The sequence below is a fragment of the Erythrolamprus reginae genome, unplaced genomic scaffold (genome assembly GCF_031021105.1).
Source record: "Erythrolamprus reginae isolate rEryReg1 unplaced genomic scaffold, rEryReg1.hap1 H_1, whole genome shotgun sequence".
NCBI classification, from domain to species: domain Eukaryota; kingdom Metazoa; phylum Chordata; class Lepidosauria; order Squamata; family Dipsadidae; genus Erythrolamprus; species Erythrolamprus reginae.
In genome coordinates, this window is record NW_027248462.1 from 1,686,113 (window position 1) to 1,707,784 (window position 21,672).

The 21,672-nt window shown below is 38.1% G+C and overlaps 1 protein-coding gene across 1 annotated transcript; it reads right to left on the reverse strand.

Moving 5' to 3' along the window:
* Positions 1-1,676: 1,676 nt before the first annotated feature.
* LOC139155273 (serine protease 27-like) lies at positions 1,677-19,778 on the reverse strand. The gene is made up of 6 exons (XM_070730395.1): positions 19,541-19,778; positions 13,244-13,406; positions 10,347-10,621; positions 7,567-7,736; positions 2,852-3,076; positions 1,677-1,829 (listed from the first exon to the last, which is right to left on the reverse strand). Exons 1-6 carry the CDS (start codon positions 19,776-19,778, stop codon positions 1,677-1,679), a joined length of 1,224 nt encoding a protein of 407 aa, XP_070586496.1.
* Positions 19,779-21,672: the final 1,894 nt, after the last annotated feature.

Consider the following 21,672-nt stretch of genomic DNA (forward strand, 5'->3'; position numbering starts at 1 on the left):
TTCTTTGTAGGTTACTGCTGTCATATATCCTTTCCCATAGTTTATCCCACTGTTCTAACTCTTTGACTGAAGTTTCTGGCCCAACTAATCATTGTCTTCTTTGCAATCTCTTCCTCCATTTTATATCTTAGTAAAAAGTTATATTGTTTATAATAATTCCTCTCCCCTCCAATCCTAATAAAATTTTATCCGGCTCCAATTGTTTCACATGAATGCCATATTGTTCTTGATCTTTTTTGAATCTTGTTTTAATTTGTAGGTAGGGCCACCAATCTATATTTATTCCTTGCTTTTCCAATGCTTTAATTGATTTTAATTCTCATTTTTTCTCTAACAATTCTGAATATCTTACCATTTTACTGCGGCAATACTATTTGAGTATGTAATTGCTTCCATTTTTGATAACGAGCTTTGAATTTTTGTGTAATGATTATTTTTAATTTTTACCTAGACTTTTTAAAAAAAGTCCCTTAATATGTGTATTTTTCCCAGAGAAAATCATGCCAAACTAGTTGGAGGTCATGACTTTCTAGCTATAATGTTCTTTTATTTTTGAGTTGAATCCAGTCCCTGAACCATGTCAAGGTGGCTGTCTGGTTGTAAAACTCCCAGTCCGGGACTCCAAAGTCACCTTTGTTTCTATTGTCTTGCAAAAGTTTAAATTTGATATATGGTATATATATGAGCCGGGGTGGCGCAGCAGGTAGAGTGCTGTACTGCAGGCCACTGAAGCTGACTTGTAGATCTGAAGATCAGCGGTTCAAATCTCATCACCGGCTCAAGGTTGACTCAGCCTTCCATCCTTCCGAGGTGGGTAAAATGAGGACCCGGATTGTGGGGGCAATAGCCTAGCTCTGTTTAAAAAGTGCTATTGCTAACATGTTGTAAGCCGCCCTGAGTCTAAGGAGAAGGGCGGCATAAAAATTGAATAAATAAATAAATAAAATAATTTTCCCCTGCCCATGTAATTTGGATGTTAGTAATTTATTTGTTCAAAAACATTCTTCTCTAATTTTGCCAGTATCGTTTGAAAAAGGTACAGCAACTGGGGTAATATGTTTATTTTTTAGTTAATGATATCTGTAATTTGTTCCAGTTTTCCAAATCTTTTTGTATTTGTCTTAACAGTTTATTATAATTATCTTCTGGGACAATGGCAAAACTTTTGAAGAAAAAGATTGAAGAAAAAATTTCAAAACTATTTGGAAAATAGGTGTTATTTTAATTGATAATGATAATAATAATAATAATAATAAACTTTATTGTCACTGTATGCACAGTATACACAAACAACGAAAGTCACATAACACCCAGAAATCAGTCCAAACACACATAACAATCGAAACCCCACCCCCAAAGCCAACTATGCCCCATCAACCACAGATTCCCCACCCTGAACCACCCAAACATCTACCAAGTGATACTGTTCCAACAGCTCACTAGTGGTGACCCTTTGATTCATTGTTAAGCATGAGTATAGCTCTGGAATAAAAACTATTCAGGAAACATGTGGTCTGAGTTTTAACATTTTAAAAGATTGTAAGCAGGATAAGAAGAATGTCTGGGAATGTTATGCACCTTCCTTGAACAGCAAGATGTGAAGATATCATCCAGGGCAGGTAGCTGTAGCCCAATGATATTCTGGACAATTTTAATAATTCTCTATAGAGCTCTTTTTATTCACTGCAGAGCTGCTCCCATACCATGCAAGAAGCCCGAATGTCAGGACACTCAATGGTGCCGTAGGACAGCAGTAGATGCTGAGATAAATTTATCTTCCTGAGCATTCTCAGGAAGTAAAGCCTCCTTTGTTTCTTTTCCTGGGTAATCTGCTTTACAGAATAAGAAAAGCAATAATTTATATTCTGTTTCTAAATAGGCCACAGATCTTTTAATTCTTTGAATTAAATCTCTCAAGATGTTCTACAAATAGTAAACATTGCTTTTATTGTTATGATAAATCCGAGGGAAATTTTACAATGATAGATATACTTTGCTCCAGGAGCAGCATAAAATAATATATAAGGAAAAATATCCAGTAGTAATACAGTAAGAAACAAAATCACCTATTAAAATAAGTTAGAAGAGAGAAACAAAGGGATGGGAATTAAGTACAACAATTAAAGGAAATTATTAAATTACAAGTTTTATACTAAACAGGATTCCAGTTAAATGCTGGCCTCTGACAGCAATAGCTATTCCTTTCCTGAAAAACTCACTTAGTAAAAGAAGACTTGGAGATTTTCATTTCAGTTGAGGGATAGAACATTTCTTTAAACAGAGCCAGGAAGCACCCTTTTGAAGATTTCAAAAATCTTATCTTGTTCTTTTTGTTGGAAAATTAAGTGATGTTGGAAATACATTTTGATGAGGAGAGTGGAAACTTTCTTGTGGGTGAGGAAGAGCAATAACATGCTATATGATATTAGGAGAAGGAAGAGTAGTACCACAGTCAGAAATCACAACAGAAAGGGAAAAGACAGTTTAGCACTGGCAGGTGGCCTTTGAAGGTTATGGAAAGCTGCTGTCAAGGTATTCCTGGGTTTGGTACTATGCAGTTCTTATCATGATTCCCAGCCAAAGTCTGAAAAATGGTCAGCATTATTTAAATAATTTTATTATTGATTTAAAACTAATTAGAACGTTAATGCTAATCTGCCTCCAGTTTAGAGAAAGTATAGATTTCTATGTAGAATTGTACCGGAAGCATTTTTTGTAAAAAAGATTTGACCTGGGGACATAGGTGAGCTGAAGTAAGTATCTAAGTATCTCAGAGGAAGATCAATTTGACAGATATCAGAAAAAGCACAGTATTGTGCTCTACACTAAAAGCAGAGGTATTGTGCCCTACACTAAAAGCAGAAGTTTCGTGCCCTTCCCTATTACTTTCATGTGTACACTCTGAAAATTTTATGTGGGGTAACTGCAGCTGGATCCAATCAGCATAGTGTGCTACAGAAGTATAGACACCAGGTAGACCTGCTATGCCGCAGCCTAACCCCCAGCTCACAATCCCAGTCAAGAGCCAATTTTCACTTCCATCACATTTGCAAACCATAGGTCCTCCAGAATCGCCCTGGAGAGAGAAAGATGTATGTTATCACATGTTTATAGGAAGGCTGCTTCATTCCGATTTTGAGAAATTGAAATGTAAATTTCCTTGCATCAAACTATTTGTTTCTTTAACTAAACACCTCAACTTTAATCTGGGAATTTTCAGTAAGTAAGTTTACAGTTTTGGAGTAAATGCAATGTATTGATTGATAATTCAGTAAAATGAGTCAGAATTTGCACCATACACTAACTCCTACAACCCTCTTCCCCTGAAAAAGCTAACCCTATTTAATATTGTTAACAAACAGCAGGATATTAACTGTCCTGCAAAACATAAGCACATCCATGCCGATAATGATATTTCCTTTGTCATGAGACCGATCAATGGTATCACTATGTCATTTGGAAAATGGGGGAAACCACTATTGACACCCATCATTTTACTACTGACTACTTGTAATTTTCATTTTAATCACATCGTCTTGTACAGAAATTGATTAAATATAATCTGAAGAACCATAAGGATGACACAATATTTTAATTAAACATGTGAAGTTTGCATTTGATGCCTTGTGGGAGAAAGAAAAATACTGTTTCTAAGATGGTAAATACTGCTACAACTATGTTGATCATTTTAAATATATTTTTGCTCTAAGTTCCATATTTACTTTGTCTTCTAAATGAACATACATACACTATTCTTTCCTTAGCTGGACGACAGCTAGTGTTCTGCAGCAATTTGCATTCAGGATTATGATTTTAGGCAGTCATGGGAGGGGGATATAGTGAGGGTAGCGAAAATGGAGTTGAGGGAAGGGTAGAAAGGAAGGGAAGGGAGGGGAGGAAAGGGAAGGAGGAAAGAAATTGAACAGGAGAAAAGAAAGGAAAAAAAGAAAGGGGAAGAGAAAGGAAGGAAGGAAATAGAAGGAAAGGAAAGGAGGAAAGGAATGGAACAGAGGAAAGGAAGGAAGAGAGAGAAAGAGAAAAAGAAAGAAAGAAAACTTATGACCACAATTGAGCCCAAAATTTGGTTGCTAAGAAAGAGCAAGAGTGAGATTGGCAAGAGTGAGATTCACCACATTTTAATCCATGACATTTCCTAGCTCTAACAGTGATGTGCAAGCTAGAGAAGTACATCTGCAGGCATGTGCAAAGTTCTAATGTGCTTACGGTTAAATGTGTGGCAGAAAGTGGACTCGGTATGTTTTCCTTATCACAGTAAATGAAGTTGAATGTGTATAATTTTAGAAGAGCTCTCTCTCTCTCTGTACATATAGTAGGTAATATATATTTTTGAGTGCCTGTGTATAATATATATGTACCGTATTTTTTGATGTATAAGACACAATTTTTTACCTCAAAAAAGTGGGGCAAAAAGTGGATGCATCTTATACATTGAATGTGGTTTGGGGGGGAGTTGGGTGGTGGTCAGCAGTGGTGGCAGCAGCCCTCCCGTAATCCTGCAGTGACGACTTTTCATGTGGTTTGGGAGCTGGTGCCGGGCACCACTGCCAAATTGTGCTAGAAGCCACTACAGGAAAGCTGCTGCCGCCGCTGCTGACCACCACCACTGCAGTATGTGAGAAGCCGCCATGGCCAGACTATGGGAAGCAGCTTCTCTCAGCAGTCAGCAGTGGTGGTAGCGGCTTTCCCATAGTCCGGTGGTGGCAAGCTGCCTCTCTGCAACCCCTTCTTAGAGACCCCTGGACCCGCTTGCAGGCTCCTCTTCCCAGGGATACAAATAAAAAAAGACCCATGCTGAATTCAGCAAGGAATTCAGCAGCGATTCCTCCCGGCGAGCCATGGGATAGTTAGGGCTGCAGATCAGTCTTTCACCACAACCACCACCATCCCAAAAGACCCACAAACTGACACTCGCTGAGCTGACTTAGGTGCCAACTCGTTCCCACGGTAACGTTTGGCGCGCGAAGCTCCCAATCTTACAGCTGCCGCTTCCTCGAATCCTGTCTCCTATGTGAGTTGTGGGGGCCAGTGGTGGCGGCAGCGGCTTTTCTGAGCACACGAGGCTCCCAATGGGGAGGGCAACCAAGATGGCTCTCATTGCAAGTGCCACGCTGCTCTCTTCGGCAACCAGGAGGGGGAAGGAAAGGTGGGTGCTCTCGATCTCTCCACGCGAGACAAACCTACCAAGGGAGAGAGGCACCCATGCGATGTAGGACAGAAACTCAGCTTATCCCCATGCCTGCCAAGTTTCACGGCATGGGGGAAAACCGAGCTTCTGTCCTCTGTCGCATGGGCGCCTTTGTCCCTTGGTAGGTTTGTCTCGTGTGGAGAGATCGAGAGCGCCCACCTTTCCTTCCCCCTCCCGGCCACCGAAGACAGCAGCGTGGCACTTGCAATGAGAGCTATCTCAGTTGCCCTCCCCACACACTTGCAAGCCACCACCACCGGCTTGCAAAACAGGAAAGCCGCTACCGCTGCTGCTGACCACTCAGAAAAGTCGCTGCTGGCCACTGCTGGAAGAAGCCTTTATCTGAGGAGTCACCACTGCTTTCCCTGCCTGGAGCAAGCTGCCTGACAGGTTTGAAGACCAACTTCCAAGTTGGAAGACCCCTGAGTTAGGAGTGCAAGGGTCTACAAACCTGGCAAGTGTAAGGCTTGTGACTGAAGGACTGAAGCTGTCAAGTTTGAAATCCCCTGATTCAGGGGTTAGGAGTACAAGGGTCTTCAAACCTGGTAGGTTTAAGGCTTGTGGACTTCAACTCCCATTCCTGAGGTAGCATGACTGAAAAAGGAATTCTGGGAGTTGAAATCCACAAGTCTTAAAGCTGTCAAGTTTGAAAACCCCTGAGTTAGGGGTTAGGAGTGTAGGGGTCTTCAAACCTGGTAAGTTTAAGGCTTGTGGACTTCAACTCCCATCCCTAAAGTAGTATGATTGAAGGAGGGATTCTAGCAGTTAAACTCCATAAGTCTTGAAGCTGTCAAGCTTGAACTTTGTAAAAAGTATACATGGTTTTAAAAAGTGTACATGGTTTTAAACAGCATACATCGTTGTAAAACGTATTCTGCTACATTGGTATTTTATTAAACAATATAATATTACACCATTTGATTCAGAATACTTTTTTCCTTGTTTTCCTCCTCTAAAATCTAGGTGCGCCTTCTACACTGGTGCGTGTTATACGCCGAAAAATACAGTATACATATGGCATATATACATATAGGATTAAATGTATAAAGATTATAGTTTGGATTTTCAGTAAGAATAAATGTATCTCTTTGAGGCAAGGAGAAGCCAGGCACCCAAACCCAAACTCTTGACGTGAGTGATGTCAAGTTGGTCACCTTTAAGCCAGTCACATGAACTTTAAGCCACCCCAGTCACATGATCGTCAAGCCAATGCTACCTGGTCACATAGCTGGCAAGCCACTCCTACCCAGTCACATGGTTGACAAGCAACTCCCACCAAGTCACATGACCATCAAGCCACACACACAAAATAAGCCATGCCTGCAGCGTGGTAATAAATTTTTTGTGGCCCTTCATTGAGTTTAGCCCTACTCATAACATCTTAAAGAAGTCACATCTTTTCCCTGAATCATCTGACTATCCTAGGTGCTCTGAAAGTCATATCCAAAATGAAATCCAAAGTGCTACATAGTCATATTGAAGGCCATATGAATATATTACTATTCCTTAAATCCTCTTCAGAACTAATCAAAAGAAGCAGATATGGACATCCCTCTTAACTGTTTTGGACTTTAAATCTGGTTAGGGATTTATATTCATTGGAATATGAATTCATAGGAATTCATGTCCAAAATGTTTGGACAACAAGAAGTTGAGCCAGTAATGCATTTTAAAGGTTTGATCTCTTAGCCTATAGCTGAGCAATCTTATGCGGGGCAGTTGGGTATGTTATTTTGCCCCATGTCCTTTAAAATTATTGGAGATGGTAGATCAGAAAATGTTTGGCCGAATTTTTAAATACTTTTTCAAGTTTTGTGCAGTTGTTTCATTAAGTTTCTGAGAGACCTAGTCCATATTTTCCTTTGTCAGAAAAATTCAGAAGCAATCACCTAACTGATTGAAAATCCCCATGAAGCTTTCCATAAAATTTCAGGAGCTGAATCTTGAGGAACTATTATGGACACTATAAGGCCTCTTGCTGATGTTTGTCCTTACTTATCTTGGGAGTTTGAAGAACACTGAACACATACTGTACTTCCCTGAGTAAAGAAAGCTGGGGGAGAACTCTACATCCTTTATGATCAGGTTCATAGGTTTTCCATGTCAACATTGATACAGTTGGTACAACAAACTTAATTTGACTGACTGATTGATTAATTAAGTAATACTCATTCTCAATACATGGAATCATAAACTAACATTGAGTGTTAGTTTTATATAGCTCATCAGGTCCTTAGCAACCACCCCACTATCCAACCAAGATTAAAATTAATCCAGTTTAATACATTTCACAAATTCAATCACTACAATTTTAACGGTCTTGTGTCATAGAAACTTAGCTAAGTTTTTGACCACCATACCTGACAGGAATCTTTGCCCCCTTCTAAGCTACCTGCACAGATCATATCAGGCTCGACAGTGGAATGGGGAAATATTGCAATATTGAGCTGGTTGTAGAGAAAATTGCATAAATTTGAATTGATGATAGACACTTCCACTTCTTGAAGGGTTTTAGGAGGCTCCAGTTCCACTACAAATAAAAGAAAGTTTGCATTATAAAATGAAGAAAACAAGTAACTGAGTTTATTTTTGCTGTAACTTTTGTGCAAAACCTTCAATATTCCTCTATTTCATTTTAAAGAACAAATTTAGTTTTTCTTCTTGTGATTTGCCAGAAGGCAGTCGCAAAACAGATTTATGATTTTAGGGGAGCAAATATTAGTGTTGTGGCAGACCTGCCACAGTGCAATCCCTTAGGAAAGAGAGAACCTTGACTCATTTGATGGCAAGCTGCCAGCAAGCTGCCAAGCTGAAGATGGCAGATCGAACAGGGTTGTTTCCCATAAATTTTTACTGTTCTTATCTCTCAAAACACAAGACAGGAAAGAAACATACCTATGTCACACAGGCACATTAATTGTCTGTTGAAAGTAAATTATGATGGACAAGAAGACTAAAATTTTCCGAGTGCTATGTTCACATAATTATATATACAACAATATGAGATTACAGCTGCCAGTTCTCAGCTGATGTGTTAGAAATTTGACTAATGGATGAGTACTGGATGAATGCTTATATCTGCTCTTCAAGTTGTCTAATTGATGGAAACCAAAACAAACTATTCTGAATAGTGGTGGGCGAACCGAACCCGCACAATTCGGGTCCGTACTGAATTTTGCGGTGTTTGGTAAGCTGAGCATGAACCTGAAATGTTTTCAAACTTCGGGCAAAGTTCGGGGTCGTGTTCGGCGTTCGGAGCTTTGACGTCACATGCAGGTTGCTAAGGATGCCAAGGTGATCACTTCCTGGATTCCATGACATTATATGTAATCCAGGAAGTGATCACCTTGGCATCCTTAGCAACATGCCGGTGACGTCAAAGCTCCGCCCCTGGAATCTCTTTGTGGGAGGGATTCCCCGTTCGGATTTGGGTTCGGGTTTGGTTTGGGTTCGGCTTAATTTTGCGTAAAGTTCGTCCGAACTTGCCGAACCCAAACACTGTTGGGTTCGCCCATCACTAATTCTGAACTGAAAAACATATGAAATATAAAGGGTAGTCCCTAAAATAGGAATGTTACTTTTAAAAAAGAGAAAATTTATTTATTTATTAGATTTGTATGCCTCCCCTCTTCGTAGACTCCGTAGAAAATCTCTCACACTCCTTCAAACCAGCCTGTATGGTTTAACCTGCTTTGTTGCCCTCAATCCCTCATATTATGTGCAGATCCTTACTATGAAAAGAATGACAATTGAGTACCCAAAGGCATTACATCTTTACTTGCACCCTGTTGTTTCACAGCTATTGGTGGATTTAGAAAATCAGAGACAATTCAGTTCAGGTCAATGATTCAATTCTGGTTTGTGACCTCATTCATATTTGCAATTTGGTTTGTTTCTGATTTAATTCGGAATCCAAACCTCTTTAAGGTAATCAGGCCTCTGTGAAGAAGCATGAATTAATTGAAATTGAAGATTTGAAATTTGGTGTGTCTCAGTTCAAATTTACAAAATAAAGTTTGGGAGCAAACTGATTCATTCTGGAGCTCTGGAATGATTAAAAACACTTGGAGTTCACCTAATTTGTGTTGCTGCTTCCTATCAGGTCCCTTATTTCTTCTGCAATTTTGTTTTGATGGGGTGATTCAATTGATCTTTCTGGAATCAAAACACCCCTTCAGATATATTAATGCCATTTTCTGCCAATGGAAAAAAGGGGTCCATTTGATATCTGGGACCTGACTCAGATTTAGCTTTGCTGGTGCTATTATCTAGAATAGAATAGAATAGAATTTTACTGGCCAAGTGTGATTGGACACACAAGGAATTTGTCTTGGTGCATATGTTCTCAACGTACATAAAATAAAATATACATTTGTCAAGAATCATGTGGTACAACACTTAATGACTGTCATAGGGGTCAAATAATGAAGAAGCAATATTAACAAAAATCTTATGATATACGCAACAAGTTACAGTCATACAGTCAACATGGGAGGAAATGGGTGATAGGAATGATGAGAAAAACTAGTAGAATAGAAGTGCAGATTTAGTAGAAAGTCTGACAGTGTTGAGGGAATTATTTGTTATTTGTTATTTTAGTGGCAATATGTTCCACTAGCTACTGTCGCTATTCTGAGCTTGCTGCTAATTCTTAAACTTTAAAAAGAACCTTAAGAAAAAGAAGAATCCTACTACTTTTAAGTAAGCCAAGATGATTTTTAAACCCACACAATGCTCTGCTTTGCTTCTTTTTCCATACTCTCAACCTGGTCTCATCCCACTTTAAATTCTACTTCATTTTCATATACTCCATGCTTCTAACATAGGTTTATGCTATTTAATAACATTTACTATATGAAAAGGGTCCTTTCAGATTCATTCTGATTTATAACTCTGTAACTTTTTGCAGAATTTTATGCAAAACTCTAGTTTGGTTTCAGTGTCAATGCAGAATAATGGCCTTGTCCTCTAATGTTTGTATATGGAACATTCTCCAGCATCTTCCTGGATGAAACTGTGTTCCATTAGTCTTTAAAGTAACTTCAAGTTACTTTGGTGTAATAAGCAAATAGTAACTAAATTAAGATGCAAAGGATGAAAAAGTGTCAGATCAAACACACAGCCCATTTTCCTTGCTCACCATTAGATTTTGTTCTTCCCCATCCAGTGACCCAGCAGCTTGTATTGTCAGGAAATTTTACAGAAGACTCTGGGAGACACACAGGCAAGATGTATTTAGTGAACTCCACAGTATTGTTTAGCTCCACCAAAGCGATGTCATACATAGTGTCATTAACTGTGAAGTTGGGATGAATAATAATCTGTTGGATGGCAAATTTATCTGAGTTATTTGAAGGGTTCATGAGTTGGTGGTCACCTAACCCCACAAAAATGTCATCAAAATCTTCAGCGATCCTGTAACAGAAAATTAAAAAAAAGTCAAAGACCTCCTAAGAGTACTGCAGGATTTTAACATTTGCTGAAATTTTAACATTTGCTGAACATCTGCTGAAAAAAATCCTGAAGTTTGTTTCCAGAGGCATGGGATCTTGTCTGCATTTTATTTCAGCATGTGTCCTCATATCCAGCTCTGCCAACAACTTTGTTGTAGTTTGACAAGAAAGAACAATATTTTATTTCTATTGTTCAGGAATACATAGGCTTCACTTCTCACCAATGTGGAGTTTTGCATTTTTAGAATGATTCAGAAACTATTGGCATTGGCACCCAGAAGCCAGTGCCTATTTAGCTTTAATAACACAGACATCCATGCCTATACCATATTATTAAAACATTCATAATGATATAGGTCTATACAAAGTATCATAAACATATATCTTTAGTGAGCTACTTTTATTTTTTATCTCCAGTCTGCTTTCCTTTTTCATTTCATACTACTCTTCCTCTATCTCCCTATCTTCTCTCTATCTTCTTCCTCCCTCTCTACCTCTTTCCTACTTCCCGTTTTTCCCTTTCCGCTCCCCTTCCTTTCTACTTCCTCTTTGTCCTTCTTATCCATCACTATGTATCTCATCATAATCGATTTCATGATTAGCAGACTAGCAATTCGAGAATCCTAACCCCATTCCAATGTTGAAGCTATTTCTTAAACTTATATCTTTTCCTTTATCTATATTTATATATTTAATATAATATATATACTGTATAATAATATATAATATTTGTTTTCATAGATATAATATAATATAATGTAATATAATATAATATAATTAATATAATATAATATAATATAATATAATATAAGAACAAGGGGACACAATCTGAAGTTAGTTGGGGGTAAGATCAAAAGCAACATGAGAAAATATTATTTTACTGAAAGAGTAGTAGATCCTTGGAACAAACTTCCAGCAGACGTGGTAGATAAATCCACAGTAACTGAATTTAAACATGCCTGGGATAAACATATATCCATCCTAAGATAAAATACAGAAAATAGTATAAGGGCAGACTAGATGGACCATGGGGTCTTTTTCTGCCGTCAGACTTCTATGTTTCTATATAATACTGTATAATATAATATAATAATACAATACAATACAATATCAGGTATATCTACTATTATTTTAATTCGGCCTCCTGCCTCCTATTTTTGTCACCTCGGTCTACCATCTCTAATTTTCAACTTTTTTCCAAATTAGCCACTATAGCTTAACTTCCAAAAATATTTATTATCTCTCACACCTCTTAATTTTAAGCCGTATTACTCCCTCTCTCAATTGATATCTTTGCTCATCATTTCTTCTCTTTTTATCATTTCTAAGTGCCCTAGATTTCTAATTTTTCATCCTTTCATATCATCCTTCCAACTTTCTACTCAATTTTTTTCTATTTTCATTCATTCTCTATATTTAAACAAATACTATTGATTATGTTGGTTATGACCTATAAAGCCCTTCATGGCATTGGACCAGAATATCTCTGAGACCACCTTCTGCCGCACGAATCCCAGCGACTAGTTAGGTCCCACAGAGTCGTCCTTCTCTGGGTCCCGTCGACCAAACAATGTCATTTGGTGGGACCCAGGGGAAGAGCCTTCTCTGTGGTGGCCCCAACCCTCTGGAACCAGCTCCCCCCAGAGATCAGAATTGCCCCCACCCTCCTTGCCTTTCGTAAGCTCCTTAAAACCCACCTCTGTCGTCAGGCATGGGGGAATTGAGATATTTCTTTCCCCCAGGCCCATACAATTTATGGTTGGTATACTTGTGTGCATGTTTGGTTTTTATTAAGGGTTTTTAGTTATTTTAAATATTAGATTTGTTATATGTTGTTTTATTATTATTGTTAGCCACCCCAAGTCTACGGAGACAATAAACAAACAAACAAACAAACAAACAAACAAACAAACGAATGAATACTATTCTTATTACTTTTCCATCCATTTGATAACATTCTGAATTCTCCACAATACAAAATTCAACTTATTAACTATATAATCTTATATAAAGACCTTGTAGTAGTATTAATTATTAAAATATTATATCATTCTAATAGCATCAATAATCATCAAATCCTTTCAATATTACACAAGGTTTGTAAATTATTCAAATCTTATATCTAACAAATCTTACATAATCTTAAATCTATTTCTGAAAGACAAAAATGTCTGGATATACAGTAGTAGTTTCTGGAGGTAGCAGAAGAGAAGAGAAAGGAGATCACTAAATCACTAAATACAAAAACCTGAAAATAGAGATGGAATGAGAGGCAAAATAAAGCAAAGATAGCACCAATAGTAACAGCCACCGTTTGTGCAATCTCAAGGTATCTGGAGGGCTTTACTTCTACATCTTGCAACAATGCCTTTAACACCATCAAACCACAGCTGCTTATTCCATATTCTTGGGAAAGACTTGATGGGTGGATAAAAATGCCAAATCCAGTCTAAATACAGTATCTGGCTATGTGACAAGCGATAATACGCTATTTCCAGGAAACTCTAGTTTATTAAAAAGAACGGCATCATAGTAATAGTCAGTTATTTATTTTTCTCACTTAATGTTATGTCCAGTAACTTACCAGTTGAAGCAATGAGCGGCCGTCAGTACCCATTTCTTGTCTATGAGAGTGCCACCACAAAAAGTTATGTTGAGTACTGAAAGGCCTGCTTGCCATGGCCATGACCCCTCAGAGGCTGGTTCGCCTCCAACAATTCTTGAAGAGATTAGTGACTTTTTACAGCCTGCCAAGAAAGAGCAGAATAGAAGAGATGAGGGAGAGAAAGAATGAGAGGGAGAAGGAGTTTGGTGTAATGGTTAAGGCACCACACTAGAAACTGGGAGACTATGAGTTCTAGTTGTATCTTAGACAGGAAGCTATTGGATAGCTTGGCCAGTCATTGTCTTTCAATCACTTTCAAAATATTGCCTGAACATTACAGGGACTAATCCAGGCAATTGCCTGGAGTCAACCCTGACTGGAAAAGGAAAAAAAGAAAAAATATTTGTTTTAGATTTTGGATTATGATAAGAACAAAAGGGAAGTTTCCCCCGTACTTCTGAAACTCAACAACTGAAACTCCAAAAGAAATAAACTCTCTCTTTTTGAATGAATTTGTATATGGCTTTCAGAAGAAAGTTTCAAATGATTTTGTATCTCCTGAGAAACAAGTTAATTTTTAACATGCATATCTATATAACTTGTCATCTCAGTATGTGATCCACTCCTGTGCTTAAATCAGCAATAGGCTTCATTCATATGTCGATTTTGACCTAGTCCCAAGCAAAAGCCTGATTTCTTTTTTAATAGGAATAGGATAACTAAGAGGATAAATGGTCAAATAATGAATTGTCAAGGAAACAAAACCTTGTAAGATATTTTAACCTTTGTCGTCATTTTTTCTATGTACATTGTCAGAGTTCTAAGTAACATCCTTAATGAAAAGAAACTCTGAGGCTTGTATTTCCTCAAAGTTCCATTTTATTAGAGATGTCATGTTGGCAAATCTGGAAAAATCTGAATCTGAAGACTTGCAGATTTTCCCCACCCAAAAGAAAGCCCAAGTCCCTGTCCCAGCAACTACACGTCCATCACACTGTCTAGTCACTGCACCTTCGCATCTGGAGATGCGTCCTAAACACACGCCTCCTGGTGCAGGGCAGAGTGGTCTTGAGTCTCAGAGAAAGGAATATTATTTTGATTATATATCTCCCAGCTCCATACAATCCCCACTCTCAGTTTCCCATAGCAGTAAATGTGGCAGGCCTGATGATCCAATGCCCAAAATAGCTTCCAGAGATGACATATGTATTAAAAATGAAGTTCTGATGCCCACTCTCAAAAGGATATATATATACTCACACACATACACCATGTCCTGGAAATCACTTATACGCCAGGTCCTATATAGAAGGTACTGAACTTGCAATATTTTCTGCTGTCCTTACCACTCTCTGCACCACCTTTCTGCTCAAAATAAGCAATACCTCCAAGTCAAACACTAATGCAATATGAGAAGATGCTTTTATTAGTCCCTCCGTAGAAAGTGGTAAGGACAGGGGAATGAAGGATGTGATCTTCTCATATGATGTAGAAAATGAAGATACTGCCATGCCCATTCCTCTATGCCTCGCTGTTGAGTGACCCAGCTAACCTACTTGTTATTTCATATTATATCTATATTGGTGTGTGTGTGAAATATTATTATATTATAACACATTTATAACATTTCTTTGTCTATCTCGTTAACAATAAGAAAGTAACAAAATGCAACTGGAGTTGCAGCAAAGGTTCTGAAGATTATATTGTGCTAGAAACAACAAACAGCATTCCTTTTCACCATTCAGTGTCAATTTGTGCAGAAAGTTTCTAGTGTTCTTGGAAATTCCTACCTATTCCCAGGTCAGCAACACCTATTTTTCAAATAATTTTTTTTTTTAAAAAACCAAAGGATTTTTTAAAAAGGGCTATTCTGGCTACAGTGCTGGGATATTGTAAAACTGATAGATCTGTCTCATTTCCCCCCCCCCCCCCATGTCACTTCTTTTGTTTGCATGCAATGGTTTAGGAAGCTTTGTGGTTCAGTACCCTATGCTACTGCAAGGCAAGGGGTGGAGTTTCCCCATGTGCCCCACAGTGGTTTCTTCAAAAACCCCTAACCCCAATCCTTGTTCTTTAGGACTTCCAAACAATAATATAGAAAGTAATCTTATTTAATACCTATTTATAATACTTTGCAGTTATCTGTTTGTCTGAAATGATATAGGGTTTCCAGCCTGAGTAGCATATTGGTTTAGAAGACTTCCAAGGTCCCTTCAAACTCTCTTATTCTGTTATAAATTGCTTGCCCATGTTTCTATGTATGTCAGCCTCACGCCTTCATGTTATTAGCTTGATGGAAAACACATTCCCTTTTAAGAGAATACAGGGGGAAGCTATGAAAAATATGAAATCCAAAAAGATGAGAGCCACATCCCCAACAATCTAGAAACTTGTGAGATGAAGAGAATATTTATTTAACAATCTTGAAAGCTGCAGACAAAGAGGTGTTCTAAAGATCAAGATTAAAATAATAGATTTGTTTGCTCACTTGGCTTAGTTTATAACACCACTTGTAAAGATCTCAAAAGTAGGTTCATCCAGCTCGCAGAAATGATGTTCAGCTATCATTGGAGCTACCAAGAAGAATTTGAAAGAAGAGAAATTAAACATTGAACACCCAGCCCTCCTCCTCATTCACCTTGTGCTGCAGACAGATACAGTAGACAGTAGAGTCCCAGTAAGATGGATGGAAAGCCCATGGTTGCCACTTCTTTGTCTCTTTTCTTCTAATGTGTTGCTTGAATAATTGTGCTCCAGGCAGTTTCAAATCAAACAGCTTGACTCCAATCTTGTTATTTGTACCATAAACTTTAATATCAATGGCGAAAGGGTGGAGCATAGGGCATTTCCTCCTTTCTGAATGGAGAATGCAACCAAGAAGTTCTCATTCTCAGAAGTATCTCACCTTTAGAAATTCCCAAATCAATATCCTTGCCCACTCTTTTGTGATCTCTCCTATCACCTCCTAACTGCCCCAATCTTAGTACCACCATCAGTCATTCAGGCAGAGCTCCCTATTTTCACAATAGCAGAAAATATTTTCCAGATCTAATACCAGGGATAGGGAAAGATTTTCAATCAGGGCAACTCTGTTTTGTTATACTGTACTACAAGATTGTCAATTAAAGAGATTTTGGCAGCAGATCACCTCGTTAAACTTGAATGTTTTTGCAATGGATGCAAAAAAAGAAGTTTCAAAAGTCACAGTCACTTAATGTTATTTGAAAATGCTTTTCTAGTGTGGACCTTTAATCTCTTAGGGATAGCTTTCTTTAATACTTAGGGATAGCTCTTCCTCTACCCTTGCCCTTAGCTATGTTGTGTCTAAATGACACTTTAGCAGATCCTATTCTCAAACCAGAGCTAAAATCGTATGGAGCAGATGATGGAACAGCTCCACTGTCTTTGGTTGCCCTTACTGTAAGATTTCTTACCGAACATCAAAAATAATTGCCATCTTTCTGAATTCGGGGATACATCCCAAATGTTCTGTATCCCTGAATCTTATTACTGAATCCTCAGAAACATCCCAAATCCAGATTTTCTCTCTTGTCTAATTACAAGGTCAAATTGCAAGTAAAGCTCAGGTGACTTTAATACAAGTTAAAGAAATATGAAAGGAGCAGGGTGGGGTTCTCATTTACCCTGCTACCGGTTTGCTTTCTCCTCTTGGATGCATGCATGCTTTGTGTGTGTGCATATGTGCAGTGCAAACAAAATCATTTAAAAAAAAAGAAGCCAAAAACAAAATGGCGACATATATGCAATGCTGGAAACTCAGCTTCTGCGGATGCACAGAAGAAGAAAAAAACCAGGGGGAAAAACAGATTTTTTTAAGGTGGCAGCACCCATAGATTGGCAGTGCGCCAATCAGATGTTCAGATGTTTTACCATGTAAAAATAGTGATTTAATTTAATTTAATTTAATTTAATTTATTAGATCTGTGAACTGCCCAACTTCTTTTGGATTCTGGGCAGCGTACAATCAATAAAAATGATATAAAAATAATATAAAACCCCATTAATAATAACATTTGTACTTCTGGGGGCAGAGCTAGATATTATTGCTCACGGCACCCAGGTCTGCTGGCAAAGCCAGGTTTTTAAGGCTTTCTGGAAGGCCAGGAGGATGGCAGTAGTGCGGCTCTTCGGATGTAGTTGGTTCCAAGAACTGGAGCCAAGAACTGGAGCCATCACAGAGAAGGCCCTTCCCCATGGTCCCACCAAGTTGCACTGTTTGGCTGACGAGACCCGAAGAAGGCTGACCCTGTGGGATCTAACCAGTCTATGGAAAGTGGGAGGCAGAAGATGGTCCTGTAAATAATCTGGCCCTAAGCCATGCAGGGCTTTATAGGTGATAACCAATGCATTAAATTGTGTCCAGTGACTGATTCATAGCCAGTATTTCTATAAAAGATGGGTAAACATCACTCACACCCACTATTAACATTTTATTATGAGCAACCAACAGTTTATGCTGTTGCTATATAGACATATTAGTCTATCTTTCCTCCTTTTTCATTATGTTACAGGACATTATGTGACCTGTTCAGTTATACAAAAGAAGAACAAAACTAATGCATCTCTTTGCTCGCCAGCTAAATGAATGACAATGGTGGTAATGCAAAGATTTAGTTCTCAGATCATTTGACTCCACTGGTTGTCTTTTTCTTTCTATTTGGTGCCACTGAGGAGGCTATGGGTGTGCCATTAAGTCAGTGACCATAAAGACAGTTTTTTTATTAGTTGGAGAGTCTCAAGAAAAAAAGAGAGAAGAGAAAAATAAGAGAAAAAAGCAGAGCTAAGACTCCTCAAAAGTCAGAGGTCGACTCTTATAGGTTATGACCTATAAAGCCCTTCATGGCATCGGACCAGAATATCTCCGAAACCGCCTTCTGCCGCACGAATCCCAGCGACCTGTTAGGTCCCACAGAGTTGGCCTTCTCCGGGTCCCGTCAATGAAACAATGTCATCTGGTGGGACCCAGGGGAAGAGCCTTCTCTGTGGCGGTTCTGACCCTCTGTAATCAACTCCCCCCGGAGATTAGGACTGCCCCCACCCTCCTTGCCTTTCGCAAACTCTTAAAAACCATCTTTGCCACCAGGCATGGGGAAATTGATTCCCTGGGCTGTTCCATTTTATGTATGGTTTGTTTGGGTTGTATGATTGTTTTTAATTAAGGGTTTTTAACTGTTTTGCTTTTTAATCATTGGATTTGTATTTTGTATTGCTGTTGTGAGCTGTTCTGAGTCTTCGGAGAGGGGCGGCATACAAATCTAATAAATTATTATTAATTATTATTATTTCCTAGCATGAAAGATACCTGTTTTAAATCTCTTTATAAATGTTGGGGTGACTTTGGACAGATAAAGTGTGGTAAACATTCTATGAGTGGATTACAATAACAGGTAACAGGGAATTTTGAGATTTTAATTTTGTTTATTATTTTTTATTCATTAAACATGAAACTCAGTCAACTGGACATTTAAAAATGTGTCACAAATACCATTGAATTGTAGCAGGACAAGAGCTACTTGTTGCCAATAAGGGAGCAGAGACCACATGGACATCGAGATGCACAGGTTTATTGCATGCGGTTCAGAACGATTCAAAGAGCATCTGAACGACCCCAAAATTGTTTCTGGGGATTTTATACATTTTTCAAAAATGGATAACAGGATAACCAATCATATATCAAAGAAGCAAAGTTATATGATGTAAAAATACAGAAACAAAATTTAAGAAACGAAAGTACCTGTGGTAAGGCTAAGGAAGAACTTGTGGTTAATATGTGGTTATATTCATGTCAAGCTATATGCCAGTCTATATGCCTAGAGAGCAGGTGACAACTTATCTTACACCATAAAATATATATTTCCTGAGTACATTTCTTGGTTACATTTTTAACACTGCAGCTGTACCCCGTCCGGGATACAGAGGAAGCGAGACTATGTGAACAGATATTGTCAGCAGAAAATGTAAAATGTCAAGTCTGTAAGTAGGACAGAGGTCAAATATCAAAAGAGCATAGTTAAGAGCATAATTCAGGCAGGTATCGCAATGGTAAGGAAAAGTATATATCAGCCTTTAGCCCAGCTTCCTCAGAATGGTGCTAATGGTTGATATGGGTTGCTACCATCGTCCTAGGTAGCAACCAAGTATCTTCTTAAAATATATGATGTTCCAAGTAGCACAGTTTTTTTTGCAATTCCACTGGTGTTATTACAGGAAGCTGCAATTTCTTGATGTGTTTTGTAAAATTCTTGGACATGGTACCAAGTGGCCCAATGACAATGGGCATTACTTTTACATGTTTTGGCCATAATTGTGTAGTTTCGACAGCCAGGTCATGATGTTTTGTGATTTTTTCCAGTTCTTTGTGTCTGACTCTGGTGTCTCCTGGAACAGTGATATCAATAAATTGTATGCTTTTGCCCTCAATAACCACAATATCTGGCATGTGGTGTTCCAAATGATGATCCGTCTGTATTTGAAACTCCCACAAAATCTTCATCGTCTCATTTTTGGCAACTCTTTCCACTTTATGTTCCTATGAGTTTTCAGATATAGGTAGGGCATATTTTTTTACATAATGACCAACGGATTAATTTAGTAACTTGATAACATCTAGCCTTGTAACCAGCTTGTGCAATTTTGTTACACTCACATATTAAATGTGAAACAGTTTCAATTTTGGCTTTGCAAAATTGGAAGTTTGGATTTCAGAGAGTTTTTGTATCTTCGTTTTCAGGGCATTAGTTTGTAGTGCTTGTTCTTGGGCAGCAAGTATTAAACCTTCTGCTTCTTTCTTGATGTTTCCTCTCTTAAGCCATGCCCATATCCAATTGTTATCACATTTTCCTTCAATGTTTTTCAAGAGCTTTGCTTTTCTTTCTTTTTTTTTTTTGGATTTTTTTCTGTTTTTATTGTTGTTAAGAGCTTTGCTTTTCTATCCATTTAATCTGTCATCCAGCTATTTTCCCTTATATTCTGCTTTGGTTTCTGAAAGTAAGTTAAGCACAGGACAACATGTACTAATTGATTATAATAGTGAACATGTGACACACAGAGAGAGATGCTGAGGTCATAAATGTAGACATTGGTCACAAAATTACTTTTTTTTATCAATGTTGTAACTGCAGTGCATTATTGGTAGAAAATGAAGCTGTTATTCAGGGGCAAAATCAGAACAACTAAAAATTAACATTTCCTCTCAGAACTATGTTATGAGCATTTTGGGGCAGAAGCTCATTGTTTCATGCCCTTCTTTAGCTATGATAGGTTTTTATTCCCATATGGTGATTTATATAACTATGGAGTATGGGTAATTCTTCAGAGAGGGGCAGCATACAAATCTAATAAATCTTAATCTTAAATTTTAATTGGATTGTCAGAAAAATAGCTGCCAAAGTGAAGCCTGTAATTTCTGGTTACCAGCCCAGCAAGTTGAAGAGGGAAGGCACTCAGATCATAAATTTATATCAATAGGCACATAAGATAGAAAGAACCACATGAGTAAAATTTAATACATGCAAATGAGCCTAATGTCCAATTCTATATCCTCTTCATGGCAGCCAGGCATAGGTAAATTTTTTCCTCACAATCTCCGGCTTGGCTTGGGATGGAAATATGATAATCATATACGGATGATAGCTCCAGACCTGTGGATATGAGTCCCCATGTTTTTATAACAGATATTAAATATTTATTTAAGTATTTGACTTCTATGCCACCCAATCCAGAAGGAGAGATGATCAAACTTGTGGAATATCACAATGGAGTAACCAGGGCCTCATTGTTCTCATGATTGGTTTATCGCCAGGGCCTGCAACCTTAAACACTCAAAGAGCTATTTGGACCCATTTTCCACAGAAAAGAAAACACTAGGAGCCACAAAACCTGACTGGACATGGTCAATTTAATATCACTCACACCCAGTCACATGACCACCCCCCAGCCACACCTATCTAGATTATATGGCTCCTGGTGTCTTCTAGTCCAACCCCCTGCTTGGGCAGAAAACCCTACATTACTTCAGGCAAATGGTTATCCAACATCTTCTTTAAAACTTGTTGGAGCATTCACAACTTCTGGAGGCAAGCTGTTCCACTGTTTAATTGTTCTGTCAGGGAAGTTTTCTTTAGTTCAAAGTGCATAGGTGCACCTAAGTGCCTTTCGTCCCCTGTCCTTATGTTTCTCTTTTACTAGTATTAGGTATATAAATATTATTATATCTTTGTGGTCCATAAATATGTATGAGAAAAACAAATAAATAAATAAAATTAAAAAGTTGCTTCTTTCCTCTTTTAGTTTCAACCCATTGCTTCTTCTTCTACCTACAGGTGCTTTGGATAATAGTTTGACTACCTTTTCCTTGTGGCAACCTCTGAGATATTGGAACATTGCTC

Bases quoted from the DNA above. Each gene is read 5' to 3' on its own strand.
- LOC139155273 (XM_070730395.1), bottom strand. From the start codon at position 19,778: ATGAAGATTTTGTGGGAGTTTCAAATACAGACGGATCATCATTTGGAA. The intron at 10,622-13,243 runs GTAAGTTACTGG...TTTCTGTTACAG, and splicing joins GCCGCTCATTGCTTCAACTG to GATCGCTGAAGATTTTGATG. The intron at 3,077-7,566 runs GTATGGTGGTCA...TTCTCTCTCCAG, and splicing joins GGGGCAAAGATTCCTGTCAG to GGCGATTCTGGAGGACCTAT.